General features: G+C 43.7%; 7 protein-coding genes across 7 annotated transcripts; 2 read left to right on the top strand and 5 right to left on the bottom strand. All coding sequences in view use genetic code 12, as the record gives it.

The window, feature by feature from the left end:
• Positions 1-80: 80 nt before the first annotated feature.
• LODBEIA_P14490 (uncharacterized protein) lies at positions 81-1,220 on the bottom strand (the record flags this gene model as incomplete). Its single annotated transcript, XM_066971338.1, has 1 exon — positions 81-1,220. The coding sequence occupies one exon, from the start codon at positions 1,218-1,220 to the stop codon at positions 81-83; it is 1,140 nt and encodes a 379-aa protein (XP_066828387.1).
• Positions 1,221-2,604: 1,384 nt separating this feature from the next.
• On the bottom strand, positions 2,605-4,056 carry LODBEIA_P14480 (uncharacterized protein; the record flags this gene model as incomplete). The annotated part of the gene is made up of 1 exon (XM_066971337.1): positions 2,605-4,056. The coding sequence occupies one exon, from the start codon at positions 4,054-4,056 to the stop codon at positions 2,605-2,607; it is 1,452 nt and encodes a 483-aa protein (XP_066828386.1).
• Positions 4,057-5,259: 1,203 nt separating this feature from the next.
• On the top strand, positions 5,260-7,272 carry LODBEIA_P14470 (uncharacterized protein; the record flags this gene model as incomplete). Its single annotated transcript, XM_066971336.1, has 1 exon — positions 5,260-7,272. The coding sequence occupies one exon, from the start codon at positions 5,260-5,262 to the stop codon at positions 7,270-7,272; it is 2,013 nt and encodes a 670-aa protein (XP_066828385.1).
• A 347-nt stretch (positions 7,273-7,619) lies between these two features.
• On the bottom strand, positions 7,620-9,422 carry LODBEIA_P14460 (uncharacterized protein; the record flags this gene model as incomplete). The annotated part of the gene is made up of 1 exon (XM_066971335.1): positions 7,620-9,422. One exon carries the CDS (start codon positions 9,420-9,422, stop codon positions 7,620-7,622), a length of 1,803 nt encoding a protein of 600 aa, XP_066828384.1.
• Positions 9,423-10,415: 993 nt separating this feature from the next.
• On the bottom strand, positions 10,416-11,699 carry LODBEIA_P14450 (uncharacterized protein; the record flags this gene model as incomplete). The annotated part of the gene is made up of 1 exon (XM_066971334.1): positions 10,416-11,699. One exon carries the CDS (start codon positions 11,697-11,699, stop codon positions 10,416-10,418), a length of 1,284 nt encoding a protein of 427 aa, XP_066828383.1.
• Positions 11,700-13,021: 1,322 nt separating this feature from the next.
• On the top strand, positions 13,022-15,217 carry LODBEIA_P14440 (uncharacterized protein; the record flags this gene model as incomplete). Its single annotated transcript, XM_066971333.1, has 1 exon — positions 13,022-15,217. The coding sequence occupies one exon, from the start codon at positions 13,022-13,024 to the stop codon at positions 15,215-15,217; it is 2,196 nt and encodes a 731-aa protein (XP_066828382.1).
• A 191-nt stretch (positions 15,218-15,408) lies between these two features.
• On the bottom strand, positions 15,409-16,968 carry LODBEIA_P14430 (uncharacterized protein; the record flags this gene model as incomplete). The annotated part of the gene is made up of 1 exon (XM_066971332.1): positions 15,409-16,968. The coding sequence occupies one exon, from the start codon at positions 16,966-16,968 to the stop codon at positions 15,409-15,411; it is 1,560 nt and encodes a 519-aa protein (XP_066828381.1).
• Between the last annotated feature and the right edge of the window lie 444 nt (positions 16,969-17,412).

Raw genomic sequence — 17,412 nt, 5'->3', positions numbered from 1 at the left:
TGCCTCAAATTCAGATTCAGATTTAGATTAGATTCAGATTCAGATGGAAAGTTCATCACCACTTTTCAAAAGCATTCTACTTACTTCTTTTCACGTTGACCATAAGCCTTGGTAGCGTAGTCACCATCGATACAGATCACATCCTGAGGTCTGTAATTGTAGGACTTGCTAAAGTACTCATCCAAGATATTTCTAACACCAGCAGAGTATCTAGCTTGAGCATCCAAGGAGGTACCTGAAACGTGGAGAGTCATGGCGTTACCATAGTGAGGACCGTAAGGGTTGTGCATCTTTCTCCAAACGTGGTCAGCAGGAGCAGGTTGGACGTTCCAGACGTCACCACCGTAACCGGCAAGATGGCCAGACTCCAAGGCTTCAACCACGGCGTCAGCATCGCAAATGGCACCTCTAGCAGTGTTGACGAGGTATGCGCCTTTTTTCATCTTTGAAATCAAAGCCTTGTCAAACAAGCCCTTGGTTTGTTCGTGCAATGGACAGTTGATTGTGACAATATCGGCTTGAGCAACCAACTCTTCCAAGTTTTCAACTCTTTCAACAATGGTGTCGACTTCATTGTACAATTGAGAAGCCTTGTTCAACTTCTCCTCGGCGGCAGCTGGAATGGGCTGGTAGTCATAGTACAACAACTTCTTTGGGTTGAAAGGAACAAGTCTCTCCAAAATTCTGTAACCGATTCTACCTGCACCAACAGTAGCAATGACTTTACCTTCGATGTCATAAGCTTGTTTGGAAACAGCAGCAACGTCCCAAGTTCCACTAGAAGCTTGGAAATGTCCAATGTTGTAGTTTCTAATCAAGATAAGCATGGCCATAACAGCATGTTCAGCAACCGATTGCACATTTGATCCAGTAACTTCCAAAACGGAAATGTTTCTCTCATTGGCGGCGTTTAAGTCAACGTGATCCGAACCAACACCGGCAGTAATGGCGATTTTCAAATTTGGAGCCTTGGCAATTCTCTCTCTGGTAAGGTAAGCTGGGAAGAAAGGAGTAGTAATGACAATCTCAGCATCAGCCAAGTGTTGGTCAAACTCTGAGCCTTCACGGTCCTTATCGGTGGTTGTAACCAACTCGTAACCGTGTTCTTCAATAAATTGACGAATACCCAATTCGTTTTCAACACATCCCAACATCTTGGACTCCTGTTTGGCATGTTCACCACCGGAGTAAAGAACTAACAAAACTTTTGGCTTGCTCATTTTTTTTTAAAATAAATTTCTGGATGTATCTGTGTGTGAGTTATGTAGTAGAAAATCTGATAGTAGAGTTTCTTAATGGTTTTAGGAATTGAACCATAAAGCATCATCAAGGAGGATTACCACTGGTATTTATACTCAAAAAAAAACAACCAAACTTGAACTGGTGAATGTAAGATTCCCCACACACACGCAAACACTCTCAATACGACTGTTCTCAATCAATCAGATCATAGCTGGGCATAGTCACCCTCCACCGTATTAATTTTCCAGGGAACTTCTAATACAGTACAGCACTAAGATCGAATCCCGGTTTAAGGAACTTAAGATTATTTTCTTTTCTTGATCGGAGTTGGATAGCTGTGCTAAGGTTTTTTGGGGTTTAATCTCGCGGAAACGAAAGGCAAGTCCTTCTCGACACTGGAATCGTTAACCCCCTCCCCCGCTTGTTCTCTCTGAAACATAAGAGCCCCTCGAGCCAGTTCTTTTGGTGTATAGAATGTGTTTAACCACACACCATTTTTTCCATTACCGTCTTTAACATTTTGACTCCCAACTCTCAACTGATTAGACCAAGCCTATAGTCAAACCGCACAGCACACACAGCACACACAGCACACACACACACACACCTTCTTTTTTCCATTATTGTCATTTAAATCCACCGTAGCCGAGTTAATAAAAATTAATAAAACTTGTTAACACTATTGCGGGATAAAATACGCGTATTTCAACGTGAAATGTTACAATGTAAGATCAAGCACGATCTCTCTCTCTCTGTCTCTCTCAATCTCTTCGCCGTTGCCTATTTGGGCAATACTTTCCCTGACCACAAAGTCACGTGACAATAACATAAAATTCGGCCTTCCTCCCATTTGGACCCTAAACCCGAGCAACTAGTGGGGTAAGACCCCTCCTCCACCTCCACCTTTGACCGATATTATATACACGAAGAAAAAGCGGCTCAACCGAAGGTGAGCTTCACGTCTGAGCCGAAGTTCGCTCTGAGTAATCTCGGAGGGTATGTAATCTTGATGCTGAGTAAAATCGCGCGCAAAATACATCGCCAAAAGAAGAAGAAGAATGAGGAGATGGAGGAGGAGGAGCAAGAGGGGAGAGGAGGAGGAGCAAGAGGGGAGAGGAGGAGGAGCAAGAGGGGAAGGAAGAAGATGGTCATGACAGGAAAGACTGGCTATTGCCAAAAGAAATAGAAAAAAAAATGGTTTTAGAAAAAAACACTCTACACTGAAATGCAAGCAGCCTCCTCCCGGGGAAGGCACGAGATGTGTAGAGTTATCGAGAGCTTGTTTTTTATTTTCTTGTTTTTTTTTTTGGTTTGCCGGATAGTCAGCGCCAATGCGGTGTTGTGTTTAAAGCGTACATTCATTTATGCCCTATCGAGTTGGATAACGTTACTGTGATAACCGAGCTTGCGCAAAGTCAATGATGTGTCACTACCGTAGCCGTCCAAAGAGTTCATCAGCAACTTCCCGTTCCAGTAGTCTGCATACACGGAACAGGTGGGCAAACCCATGCCCAATGTGTGTTCGTGTGGTCTCGACATCAATTCTTGCAACGTCGACGCCTTTTCCCTTGTTGAATACACATTCTCCTCAACCCCGTTACCTGTTGATGGTGACGATATAATCGACGATCCGCCCGCGGTAACTTTCAAATTGGAGCGCAACTGCAAGCCGGGGATTTGATGGAAGTTGGCAAGACTTTTCCTAGCGAGAGTAGGGTTTTTCCCAAAGGAAAAGACCTGCTGCAAGGTGCTATGACTGAGTCCGCCTCCTTGGTCAGAAATCCTCATTTGTACCTCCTTTTTCAGATCGATGATGGTGACCTTAACAGGAGGCAACTTGTTTGTGTGGCCGCTGTCTTTACCATGCGTCTGGATTGTGGCTTCAACGGCGTTTTTAAGAATCTCATGAAGCATAAAGTGTAGGTGCGGCACCATAAACTGAAAGTGACATTGCAAATCTCCCTCTAATTCCAACGCAGGGAACCGTTCTTTTAACTCAGGCATTCTCTCAATGAATGATGCCTTGACGTTGTCGAAAACCTGATTGAAATGATCCACTGCGTTGCAATCTTGGAAAATCTCACCGAGATAGTGGGGCGGTTTTTTAGCATAGGGGTTTTTTCTGTAGTTTTCACTTAGAGATAAATGTTCCTCAACAATGACTCTTCGGCTAATTCTTGATCTCATCATTGAGCTCATAAACGAATCCAACTCGTCTTGTGGTAAACTTTCAGCAATTGATACTTCCAAAGCGCCCATCATCAAATGGGATAAATTAAACATATGGTCGTCCAACAACGTGGACAAGGTCTGGCAGAATTTCTCATTCTCTTCAATTGTTTGTATTTGAGGTATCTTTCTAAAAGCGTTGAACAGGTGGTAGTAGCTTTCGTAAAGCTGGGCCAAGTGGTAATTGTTGACCACTCCAAATGGCAATGTCTGCAAGTCTCGTATCCTGATCGCCAAACGAATAGGTAGTTCCATGCGAACGAAATTGGCGCTATTGATGATTTTCTGTTTCGTCAACGTGTTTCCAAATCCAGCAAGCTGTCGCAACGACACTGGATGGGGCTTTTTCTTAACATAGTCTAGTAGTACTGTGTTTTGGAAAAAATGCTGAGGATTGAGGATGTTGGAGTATGTGGGGAATGGCCCCAAGTTTTTCAATTGCTTGGCGATTTGTTCTTTGCTTACATCGGACAATGCGTCATGATGGATATAGGAAAATGGAGATATGGGTGCCACGTGCTGCGAGTTGAATCTTCGAGCCAATGGTCGGGTGTTGGGGATGTGTTTCAAAGTCTGTTGTTGCATATGGGCAATTTTTTTTTTCATGGATCGGGTCTATACGTGGACCCTGATATCTTTGCGAATGAAGGCGAAGGAAGAAAAAAAAACAAAAAAAAAAAACAAGAACAGATCTTGAGTGTGAATAAGCGGATGCTAGTCGGGGAAGGGAAGGGTATGCTTTGAGTTGGATGCAAATTAGTTGAAGATGTGAGGTTTATCTTTTATCTTTCTGTCTCAGTCTGTGGGGTGGGTATATCTCTCTCTCTGTGTGTGTTTGCAGGGATCGTGTGCTTCCTCTTTGTCGTTTGCTCAGCTACCCACAGACGAAAAATGAAAAGGAGCTTTCGAAAGTTTATGATAACATCGACACTGACACTGACACTGACACTGACACTGAGAAATGAGAGGCATAAGTAACTAGGTTAGGGTTTCAATAGATGAACTGAGGTGTTTATGATCATCATTATCAAGGTAAGGTTCTAGATTGGGAGAGTCAAGTGCACGTGACCAGTCGAGCCCCAAAGTCATAGGTTACACATGGTTTACATGAAAATCGTCGAAACCAAGCATTCCCTCCATGGATAGATATCTATATATGCACATATTGTACTCCTTTGGTGATCCTGGCCGCAACAATTAGTGTCAAGACTTTACGGACTCTCATCAACTGATGGGTGAGCTCACTGTTGGTTCAAAATCAACTTAACCCGAACCTCCACAAAAACAGTTTGCGCTCTTATCGTCGGAACAAGTCACGTGACACAATTTTCCGGAAAAGAACACACTTGGTAGCATAAAATCTCTAAAACTTTAATACGGAGTCTTATTTTTGTGTCCCACTGATGCCAATCTCAACCAGCAGCAGCCAGCCATTTTGCAAAGATGTCACCCTGCCAACTTCCCACGAGATTCACTCACATCTTTCATCTTCCACTTGATTCAGATCAGAAACCTAACCAGTCGTTTGTGCAAAGGACCAACTGATTTTTGCCAGTCCACTTTTCTGCGTGATCCGACTTCTAGAAATACAGTTACAAATAAAAAAGAAGGTCAAGTCTTTTTATTCATTTAAGTTATAGCCGTTGGTATACGTGTACATACACATAGATATAGATATACATAGATATAGATATATCTTGATTGAAGCTGCTCGTCTACCCCCAATTGACAACTTAAAAATCTTGCTACAGGCAAATCGAAAGGATAGAACAACCACGCATATATATAATGAATGTCACGAGCAACGGATACTATAGTGAGCAGTATCTAAATAGGAGAAAACAACAACTCCTAGAAGCTCAACGTTATCATTACGACCAGAGTTACTACGCACCTACTCCACAAGAACTTTTAAGAGCAGATCGGATGAACCTGGGTTTGGAAAGTCCACATGTCGTTTACGAGATGCCTCAACGAAAACAGCCAATCATGAAGAATATCAGACCTAAACCACGAGTGCCGAGCTCTTCTGGGTCCCCTAATTCGGCCAGGAATGGCAACGACGTTGAAGATCAAGTTGAATATTATTCAGATGATGATGAGTTGAAGGAAGAGCAAACGCCAGCGCAGTTGAACTATATTCAGAATCAGCAACAACAACAACGTCGGCAGCATCGTTATCGAAATCAACGGCACTATCTATTGCAACCAGGGCAACCAATATATCCTTATGACCAGTATGGATATATGCAACAACCGGCATCACGGCAGCCCAAAATACGACCAAATAAGAACGACAACTACTATTTGAAACAAAAGGAAAAGTTTGATGCAGCTGATGCATCACTAAAGCCCAAAATGTATACTCATAACACTTTTAGAGAGGTGTTTCAAGATAAAGATGAAAATATCAACAGATATAACCCCATGGACTCGGTTTTTGAAAAGAAACGTGTGGATAGCGACGGCAAAGACATCAAAACGACTTTTTTGAGAAATGTCCGGTTCATGAAGGAGTCTTATCATGATTATGATTATTACGATAGCCGGAAAAAGAAAAAGAGCAATAGCGTAAAGGACGTGTTTGTGACACAAGTTAGCGACGACGACGACGACGACGACGACGATGAGAATAATGACGTGGAACAGGAAGGGAACCAGGATGCAGCGAATGGAAAAAGCGTGAGCGAGGACGGCGGCGAGGGGGGAGCCAAAAAGAAAGCCAAAAACACCAAATTCAAGGTAATGTTGAGGAAGAAGTTGAAAAAAACAAGCAAGGAACTCGGCAGGAACTTTGACTCTCATTTGGAGGAGCGCAGGCAGTTGAAAGCACAAGCGATGAAAGAGGAAGAAGAAGCAAAAGCAAAAGCGGAAAAACTAGAGCAAGAAAGAATACAAGAAACTCAATTTGGCACGTCTTTGGGAACAGCAGCCGCGGCAGCTGGCGGCATCGGAGGTATGGTTGCACCGCTTGCCAATTACTTGTGGTCGTGGATGCCTAGTTATCCCCAGCAAGCTACCAACGTGGACCAAAATCAAGTTCTAGCCGGCGAAGCAATCCCTCCCGTGGTCAAAACTAAATTTGACGAGGCACTGCCATTGTCAAATGCATTAGTAGTAGCAGCAGGAGCTGGAACTCGCGCTGAAGATGGTGGGACAACGATCAAGGCCAAGAAGAACCCCCGATTGAAGAAATTCGCCAGTGGCTCCAAGACATTGTTTGCCAATTGGAACCAACCAGCAAACAAAATGTTCAATGGTGAACTTATGGCCATGGCCGACGCATCCAAACTACAAAAGACAAAGCCTACTCGTGACACGCCCACAGCCGTCGATATAACTTCTTCCGCAACAACTACAGCACAAACGGAAGCAGCACCAAATGAATTCGTCATTGAATACGATTCCGACAATGACGAAGGCAAATCCATGTCGGAAGAACTCTACTATAACCCACAAACGCGCCAATTGGAAATGCAGCCGCCCACATCGCAAAGCCTGATGCTTCTAGCGTCCAAGCCCAAGCCCATGTTGCTAGACGCGCAAGTGCCCATGGAACTAATCAGCAACTTCATCTTGGTGTTGAAACGGGTCCAAATTATGAAATTGATTTTCGCACCCATAGACATTATCGGCGAGTTTTTTCCGCACTTGCAAACGGTGGTGATTATACTCGAGTTGGTGTTGTTTGTTTGGATCTTGTTTGAGTTGAGCCGGTTGATTGACGCCTTGTGCATGATGGTGAAGGCATTCTGTGCTCCTATGATCGCAGTTGGGAGGTTCATGAATAAGATCATGTAGCATCATATAGCAGGTATATATATGTATTTTCGATAATCTGCGATAGGATAATAGTTTTTTTTTTTTTTTTAGTTAGAATTAGAGGGAGATATAATAGTCGCTAACCGCGTGCCACGCCACTCGAGCGAGGGGGTGGTAGACAGATTAGATATGAATTAAAAATAATAACACAAAAATAGAAAAAAAACTTAAGTGACATTTTTTTTTTTTTTTTGGCAGCCTTCCAATCTCCGTTCACGGCGGACACCAGCAAACACACCCATCGTCCATCAGCCTTGCCTAGCCTGAAGAAACAGAAAAAAAAGATGATGAGAGTCGATTTGTAGCGTGGTCGGACCACGGGGCTCTTATTTCTTCGTGATTCCACCTTGGACCTTGATTCCTCGAATGACGACTCCCGTTTGCTCGATGGGGAATTTTCTAGGTCTGCCTCTTCGATCTTTCTTCTTGAGCATTTGCTGAAAGTCATTAGGGTTGATATCAGTGATGAACTGGCCAGGGACAGGAACACCGTCTTCTGAAATGACTACTCTATTAAGAACTCTCGTTGGGTCATGAGGAAGTCCAGCGGCACTGTTGGTGGCGCTAGTGTTGGCGGAGTTCGCATTGGAAGTGTACTGCTGTGAAAGTGCATGGTTTTGCTGCTGCGAATTGTTAAGGTAGGCAGCCATGTATTGGTCCGATGCCGTGTTTGCATTAACTTCGCCATTGCCGTCATTTCTATCTCTCAAGATTTTGTTCAATTGCTTAAAGTTTGGATGAGTCGAGTCTATCAATGAGTTGCTAGAGGGGTCAAGAATAAACTTCTTTGGACGGCCCCTCTTCTTTTTGCCGTCAGCACCGGTCGAGCTCACGACTACTTGCGGCTGCGCCCGTGACTGTGCCTGTTGTTGCAGTCGCTGCTGAGTGCCATCTCTCACCAAAGTCGATGGTGAATAATGCAGTTGCTGCAGTTGCTGAGCTTTGAGTTGTTCTTCCTGTTCAAGTTTAAGTCGTCTTTTCTCCTCCATCTCCTTCTTTGTAGCTCTTTTTTTCCTTGGCTTCTTCTCTGGCTGAACTTGCGGCTGTTGTTGTTGTTGCTGCTGTTGTTGTTGTTGCTGCTGTTGTTGCTGCTGTTGTTGCTGCTGCTGCTGCTGTTGCTGTTGCTGAGCTGCGTTTTTGGCGTTGGACCCACTCCCTTTCTGGGCACTCGAAGCAGTTGCCTGAGTAACACGAGGCGAAGCGCTCTGGTGTTGTTGTTGTTGTTGTTTTTGCTTCTGTGCTTGATACTGTTGTTGAGCAGTCGCCACGGCAGCTGCTTGCTGCAGTTGTTGCACTTGTTGTTGTTGTTGTTGTTGTTGTGGCTGTTGTTGCTGTTGCGCAGAAGCTGAGGAGTTTGAGTAGATCGATTGTGGAGTTGCTGTTGGCGCATGTTGGTGGTGCTGATTAGCTTGATAGTACGGAGGCTGTTGCTGGTACTGTTGCTGTTGTTGGTGCTGTTGGTGCTGTTGTTGTTGTTGTTGGTGAGGCGCAAATTTCTGGAGTTGTTTTGGGTCCAATTGCTGAGGATGCTCGTTATGTAACATGGGATTGAAAAAATGTGGAGTGTTTGAATGCGAGTGATGACCAGCCGACCCACTAGACGACAAAGGTTGATGGAAATAAAGATTCTGGGGAGCCTGAGCCTGAGCCTGGGCCTGCGCCTGTTGCTGAGAAATCGAATATGGAGATGCATGCGCCGAAGTCGTGCCCGCCAAGGACGACACGCCATAGTTGGATCGCGAGGCAATCCCAGAAGGAGCCAAGCCGGGGACATTCCGCGACGAGTTGGCACTGGCTGGAGTCGAATTTGGATTGACGCCTAAGCTTGCACTCCTGGTAAAGTACGAAGATGAGTTTGCTGCACCACCACCACCAGCGCCACCTCTAGTGGCATTGCCAACTGCTCCACTACCACCAGTAGTACCACCAGCTCCACTGCCACTACCACTACCAGCTGAAAGATACGGTTGCAGCTGTCTGGTACTGTTGGGAGGTTGCAGTTGTTGCAGCTGTATATGTCTTTGCTGTTGCTGGTGATGACCATTGGTGGCTGAAGACGAGATGCCACTAGCATTGTTATTGCCATTGAAATTATTGGGATAGCTCAGAAACTGGTTGTTAAAAGACATCTTTTCTTTGGGCCTGGAGGTAGTAGTGTGTGATCTGCCCTTTCTGAATTTTTTTTTTTTTTTTTTAATAAAAAAAAAAAACAAAAAAACCCAAAGCAATTGGTGATAACTTGGGAGTTTTTGAACTGTCAATCTATATTCAATCTCTCAAGATATACGTATAAAAACAACAAGCCAAGATCTTGAATATATATATATATTTATGCAAATATATTATCTCTTTTTGTCTACGTAAGTAGGTGTCTCTGTTGGTGGAGGTTTTGGTGTTGGTTTTCCGTGAGCAGCGAGCAGTGAACGGTGAACAGGAGCAGTTGTTGTTGTTTGTTCGTCGGTGCTGTGTGGGAGTTTATAATAAAAAAAAAAAAAACTAAAGAGAAAAAAAAAAAAAAAAAAAAAAAAAAAAAAACGGGAAAATTTGTTGCCACTTATATAAAGGAGAGGCAGCAGCGGGGTGCTACCATGTGTGGGCCAGTTTTTGCTTCAGATGGCATCTCGCAGAGCATCGGGGATTCGATTTCAGTCAACCACCTATAGTCAGAAGAAAAAAAAAATCCTAGTCTCAATTACACTGGAGTGTAAGCGCAATGATCCACACATTTTTCGTCTTTTTTTTTTTCTTTTTTATACACATACACCTCGACTACAACATCTCGCACGTTTTAGAGCTGTTGAGATTGAGAGAGTTGTTATTACAAGAAAAGAACATTGACGATGGAAGGCAGGGATCGAGGAGGTGTGGGGTTCTTCCCGATGGTTAAGATTTTTAGTTTCATACATAGAGGATGCTCAAATGTCCATAAGCTATAGGCGAGTTCTTCTCCTTTTTTTTCTTTTTGGCCTCGTATGACGACATGACAAGTATGGTACTGCGCTACAATCTGCTTTACCCTGGTTGTAATAAGCACTCTGTTGTTTTCTTCTGTTCTGTATCGTTTGTTCTCTTTTTTTTTTTTTTTTTTTTTTGTTTTGTTTTGTTTATTTTTCGTTTCTGTCTCAATTGGTGATCTTCATCTTGTTAGCTGGTATCTGTGAAAGCAAAGAATTTTCAAAAGTTTCCACAAACTGTTTTGAATCTGGTATTCTTTCATCGAATTTGATTTTGAACGTCACGCCCACGTTGGAAGAACCCGTTTCTATATTTTGGACAGGTTGAGGCAAGCCTAATATCTCGTCAAAGTCTGAGATGGTAATTGGCCTTGCCGGTGTTGGCTGGTAGAATTTAAAGTCGACGTCGTAAACTTCAAATCTATTCTTTGTCACTGGTGCAGAAACCAACTCTTCAAAGAGATCGTATTTATCGTATATCGACGACGCAGTGGGCGATGTCGAGTATTGTGGGAATTTTTCAGCATAGGTGTGCTGTATAGCGGACGCTATCGCGTTTTCAAATGCATATTTGAATTTAGCTTTTGGCACATCTTCTGCCAAAATCGAGGTTATTTCGACATTGAGTATATTTGTTGGCTTTGGTTTGGCGGTGGAGGCGGAGGCCTTTGTTGGTTCAGCTTCAGCTTCAGCTTTAGCATTAGCTTTGGCTTCCTCCTTCGATGCAAGGACAATCTTGGACAAGTCTAAATGTTCTCTTGACTTTATAAATTTGGTCACCTCCTCAATGCTAGTGGAGTTGATCTTGCCAAGATATGCCAACACGTCTCCCTTCAAAATCCGGCCATTTGGTCCCGAAGCTTTGATTTTAGAAATTGCTTCGTCTTTGGAGATGTGGTTTTCCTCCAAGAGAAGCTCAACAGCAGGAGAGAGTTTTTGCTTTGGATCCGCTGCTGCAAATATACTCGCCTCAGATGAAGCTGCACTTGGTTTTGCTTCTTGTTTCTTGGGCGGTGGAGGTTTTGACTCAGATTCAGGTTTGGGCTCGGGTGACGTTGCTGCTGTTGTTTTCTCTTTTTCCTTTTCGGTGTTCTTTGGCTCTTCAATTGGCGGTTTCTGCAATGAATTCAAATCATCGTCGGGCTCAGCAAGGAAAGCAATTGCCTTGCCAACAGGTACACCTTTGGCACCCTCGTTTTCCAATATTTCCCACATCTTCCCATCGTCAGCAGCCTCGACATCTATATTTGCCTTGTCTGTTTCCACTTCCAAAATGACATCTCCCGCGTTGAATGTATCGCCTGGCTTAACCTTCCACGAGACTATACCACCCTCTGTCATCGTTGGCGACATTGCGGGCATTTTAAACACCGATGCAGCATATTTGATCGAGGAGTTGTGTATGCAGCGCCATTGACTAACTGATGCTCTTCCTAGGGTAGCCCTGAGCATTGCAATATTTTTGAGTGTGGGAGCGTTGGAGGGGGGGGGAGTTGCAATTGGAGTTGCAATTGGGATCGAAGATTTGATGTATTACAACAACCTAGTAGGCAGAAGACTCAATTTCTCGCTGGTGCTATCTAGCTAGTCTAGTCAAAAGAAAAAATGGTAAAGAGAAGTCCGGTCGATAGTAGTAACCAGTGTCACGAAATGTTTTTTTTATCCACTAGTTGCGCGACTTCCCAAAAAAATACGTCACTTCAATTCATAAAAAAAAAAAAAAGAGTCATCACGTGGTACATGTCACGTGACTGTGCTCGATGATCAACGTCGGTTTTTATTGAAAAGTTGTGAAATAGTCACAAATGTTACTTTCTAACGAGCCACCTACCTAAATATGTGTATGTAGATATATATTTGATCAGTGTGGGGTTGACATATGGATGAACACGAGGACTTTGGACTAACAAGAGCCCAGACTCGATCGACTTGAATTGTTGCTCACAATCTCACTTGCATAGTGGACCTCCGCACGCACCGGAGAAAACAGGAACAGAGACGGAGTGAATTAACACTGTTCCGGTTCAGCTCAACTTCCTTCTCTCCATAAGAACCAAGAGAGGGGGAAAAAACAGAGAGTGGAAAAAGTGTTTATTATTGTTGAACAGTATGGCTGACAATGTAGCTAGCAGCTAGCAGCGAGTTTTTGCTTTTGTAGTGGGTGTGGTTAACACAGTAGACGGGTTGGCATGTTCTTGTTTCCCAGTGACTTACCCCAATATTTATCTTCCTCCAGACAAAGCAGCAAAGTTACCTCTTGCTTGACTGTCTTTTTTTTTTTCTTTTGTTTTTAACCATCATCACAGGATAACTTTTACAGCCATCCACAGCCATTACCACCGTTAAGATATATATATATATATTCATCTGTTTCTGTCTACTTTCGCTTTCTCTCTTTATCGAGAACTGGGCTGTCTCACTGGTAACATCTCGGAAATTTCATTTATATAAATAAATAATAGACACTTTCTCGAGCGGAAAGTACACACCATCGAGATTTTTGAATAACCACACCCTTACTACTACACCCTCAAGCCACTGCAATCACCGCAGCTACTGTCACGGCCAGCTATAGCGTATCCAACTAGGAGGAGTAGAAGCACCAACGCATTTTTCCAAACACCGTGCAGGTTTTCAGTTTTCAGTTTTCACCTCGGGAAAAATTTTATATACCTCCACAGTTCAGCCAAATACATATTCTGACCAACTAACTAACTAAGTAACAAGTTAACTAGACTGCTTTACCTTAAAAATAATCACCACCATCAACGAGTATGACACTGATATCAAATGCAATCAGGTGCTGCAACATACGATGTCTCCTCAGCAAACTCAAGAAATATTCAAAATTTATTGGGCCCGGTCTCATGGTGAGTGTTGCGTTTCTAGACCCTGGTAACTATTCAACAGCAGTATCAGCAGGCAGTGCCTACAAATACAACCTACTATTTTCAATATTGCTATCGAACTGTCTAGCCATTTTCCTACAAGCACTAGCTGCTAAGCTAGGCGCTGTAACAGGCTTGGATTTAGCAGCAAACTGCAAAAACCATTTTACATTCAAAACAAACGTGATACTATACATCATGACCGAAATCGCCATTATAGCCACAGACTTGGCAGAAGTGGTTGGAACTGCGATTGCTTTGAACATCTTGTTCAAGATTCCGTTATTCTTGGGTGTCATAGTCACAGTCATCGATGTATTGATTGTCTTGGCAGCCTACCGCCCAAAAGGTCCCTTGCTATTCATCCGGATTTTTGAGTCGTTTGTTTCCATTTTGGTGGCTGCCACTGTTGTGTGCTTTGGCATACAATTATATCAAGTTAGTCACGATGACTCAATAAATTTTTCAATAGTTGAAGTGATGAGAGGCTTTTTGCCAAATGAAGATGTGGTGGACATGTCGGAAAGAGAAGGCGGCAATGGCTTATTTTTAAGTTTAGCAATCTTGGGCGCAACAGTAATGCCACATTCCTTGTACTTGGGCTCCGGCTTAGTTCAAGCAAGGTTGAAAGATTTTGACATCAAGAATGGATTTTACGTTTCTGGAAATGCGATACTGCGAAGTACAGAATTGGCTAAACCTGGCAAACTTTTAGTTGGTGAAGAAGATGGTGTTGATCAACTCACGTCTATTTCACCCACTGTTGTACCGTCTAAACCAGGTCATGAACGAGACGATGAAACCCGTTTGGTAGAGGAAGCACAGGTAGAAGCAGAAGTAGAAGCAGAAGCAGAAGCAGCAGCAGCAAGAAGAGGAGAAAAAGAAAGAGAAGCGGAAGAAGAGGAAGAGGAGGAGGAAGAAGATTATAGACCTTCCATACACGCAATAAAGAATACAATGACCTATACCATGGTTGAATTGGTGGTTTCGTTATTTACAGTGGCATTATTTGTCAATTCCGCCATATTGATTGTTGCCGGGGCAACTTTGCAAAGTCAAAAAAGATTGCTGTTTAGAGGCGACGATCACGATAAAGGTTACGATTCCGGCGACGAATCGGATGACGATTACGAAAACGCAGACTTGTTCACCATCTACCATTTGTTATCCAAACACTTGTCACCCACAGCTGGATTTGTGTTTGCGTTGGCCTTGTTATGCTCGGGCCAGAGTGCTGGTGTTGTTTGCACACTAGCGGGTCAAATGGTTTCCGAAGGGTTTTTATCTTGGAGTTTACCACCAGTCACGAGAAGACTAATCACTCGTGGTTTGGCCATTGCACCGTGTCTTTTTGTCGTTGTGTTTGCAGGAAGAGAAGGATTGGCAAAGACATTGAATGCAAGTCAAGTTGTCTTGTCGCTTCTCCTACCCATAGTCAGTGCGCCTTTGATTTGGTTCACATGCGATAAGCAAACTATGAGAGTACCCATATACGAACGCGACGGAGACGAAGATGTCGATGTTTTGTACAATGCCGACGACGAGTTTTTTGCCGATAATTTTGCTATGATGGGCGCGTCTCGGGGCCGTTCTAAGCGGTTCGCTAGCTCGGAACCTGCAATCAGACTCAAGGATCTCCGTAATTCGCATCCTTGTGCCGGATGGGACGAAGATGACGATGACGAACACCATCATCAATTATTGCATACATTACCAGAAGAAGAAAACATTTTGACCATCACAAGTGACAGAAGCAAGAGTAATTCCGTCTCCAAGCCATATTCACAGTTGCCTCAACGCGTTATGAAATCTAGATCCAACTCGGTGTCTTGTTTGACAAATGAATTGTCTGATTCGAGCGTGTCATCATCATCATCATCGTCGTCGTCCGAATCACCTGTTTTTGCTGTGGCTCACACCCAACAAGACGAAGAAGAAGAATATGATGGTGAAATACTTCGAATAAAGGGGTACAAGGACTTTAGTAATAGCACGTTGACATCGGTTTGTGCTATCTTAATATGGGCATTTATCACCATGTTGAATTTATATCTAGTGGTGAATATGTTTCTGAGTATATGAGAGGTAGGAAATAAAGGAAAGAGAAATATAATAGAAGTCTGATCTGTCAAAACTGAAACACACACACACAGATATATACACACGCTATCTCTCTGTCATACTTCATAATATTTGTTGCACACTATACAAAAACTAAAATTTCAAGGAGGTTTGTTTTTTTTTTTTTTTTTACGCCATAACTGATTAACAGTCTATAAGGAGTACCGGAAACCTCTATTTTCGAAATCGGTCAATCCCTTGAATCCATCAACGATGGCTTGTTCTTTCTGCTCCTCACTTTGCCCATCTTGCTCCTTATCCCGCACCACGTTCCTGCGCTTCATTGTGAAATACAAACCAATGGCCAACACCATTATGCCACAGTAACTAGTCATCAACCCCATGATACCGCTCCTGTATTTGGGCGCCTCCGTAGCTAAAAAGATGTTGGGACCAACAATATTACCAGCGGCATAGAACAAGAACCAGAGCCCATTGGCAATGGTGCGTTTGGAAGAACCGGAAACGTTTGCATTCAACAAGACCCAACTCATGATGACGGGCCCACCAATGATAAACTGCAACCAGGCACAGGCTACAAGATTCCATCTGTGCTCGAGCGAATACACAAGAAGGCCAATCAAGCCGCCCAAGGGGGCAATGCAAAACATGAAAAGCACAATGCACCTCGTGTTTCGAACGGTGAATGCCACGATCCCGCCCAAGACAACTATCACCAACTCAATTGCACCCATGGGCAATTGCAATGCAGTCGCTTCGATACCGGTGAACCCAAACCCCCTAATTAAAGCCGAGGAGAAGTTCGAGGCCCCACCGTTGATGACACCACAGCCCAAGCCCACGATGGCCAACATCCAAACAACCTGGTCCCTCAAGGCTTCGAAAACTTGGTATTTTTTAAACTTTTGGTCTTTCATACCTTGGTTGTTAGCAGCAACGTGTTTGATCAAGATTGCTTTTTCATCCTCGGTAAGAAACTTGGCAGACTCGGGAGAATCAGGACATAACCAAAGGAAAACCACTGCCCATACAAAATTCAACAATCCAATCACCACAAAGATCAATTTCCAAGGCTCGATGGCAGCATTCGTGGCGTGGCCCAAACCGAATCCCAACAATGCACCAAGCATAGTTGCCACACCGTTGAAGGACAAGAAAATGCACATTCGAATTGGCTGTTGCTGAATTGTGTAAAACGATCCGCAAATCGCCATACACGAAGGACTGATACTGGCTTCAAACATCCCCAATATGAACCGGATGACCAAGGCACCGCCATAGTTTTTCAACCCCACATGGCCAACGAGGATTATGGCCCATGTAAACAACATGAACCCCGTGTATTTCGCCACGGGGAACCTCTGAACTAGATAGTTACCAGGGATGGCCCAGAACAAATACCCGAAATTGAAAATGGCAGCAACCCAAGAATACCTTTGGCCCGTTAAGTTCAAGTCCTCTTGTAAAGTATAGGCGGCAGCGTAGTTTAATGAAAGCTTATCCAAGAATTGTAACATGTATGTCACACACAACAAAGGAACAATCCTCCAGTCGATCTTGCGCACAATCAGCTTGTAAAACTGAGTTTCGGCTTCTTCATCGGTATATACATCCTGAGCCTTTTCGTAGAGCTCGTACCCGATGGCATTGACATCGTGACTGGTTACGATGTCGTGGAGTTTACCTACCGGCTTCGAGACTGTATGCGTTACGCCAGACTTTTCATTTGTGATTGAGGGTGTCGAAGACATGATCTCCGCTGAAGTTTGCAAATGGACCTTAGGTTGATCTTTCTGACACGAGGTGGACTAGTCTGCTTATATATAAACGGAACGAGATATGCTCTTTCCAATGAAAGCAATCCAGACCGGCCCATCGCTTGCGGAAATACACAATCTTTGACCAGGGTGGCGGGCGGCGTAACCCGCTCTGGTGGGTGTCTTATCAAGTCGACATGTTCCCGTTGCGCAGCTGCAAAAAAAAAAAAAAGCGAAAGAAAAAAAAAATATTGCAGCATGTCGATGACATGCTTGCCCTTCCCAGTCCTCCCCCACCAATTTGGTTCGCCATAGGACAGCCCAAGCCGTTTCTACTTCGTTAGTTTGGCAAACTGCAAACAAAGCAAGGCAATGACACAAAAAAACTTTTCAGACAATCCAACTTACTCCACTTCCATTTCTTCTTCGTCGTTGCCT

This window comes from Lodderomyces beijingensis (genome assembly GCF_963989305.1).
Source record: "Lodderomyces beijingensis strain CBS 14171 genome assembly, chromosome: 2".
NCBI classification, from domain to species: domain Eukaryota; kingdom Fungi; phylum Ascomycota; class Pichiomycetes; order Serinales; family Debaryomycetaceae; genus Lodderomyces; species Lodderomyces beijingensis.
Note: the sequence above shows the minus strand (reverse complement) of the source record. Positions and strands in the feature narration are given on the sequence as shown.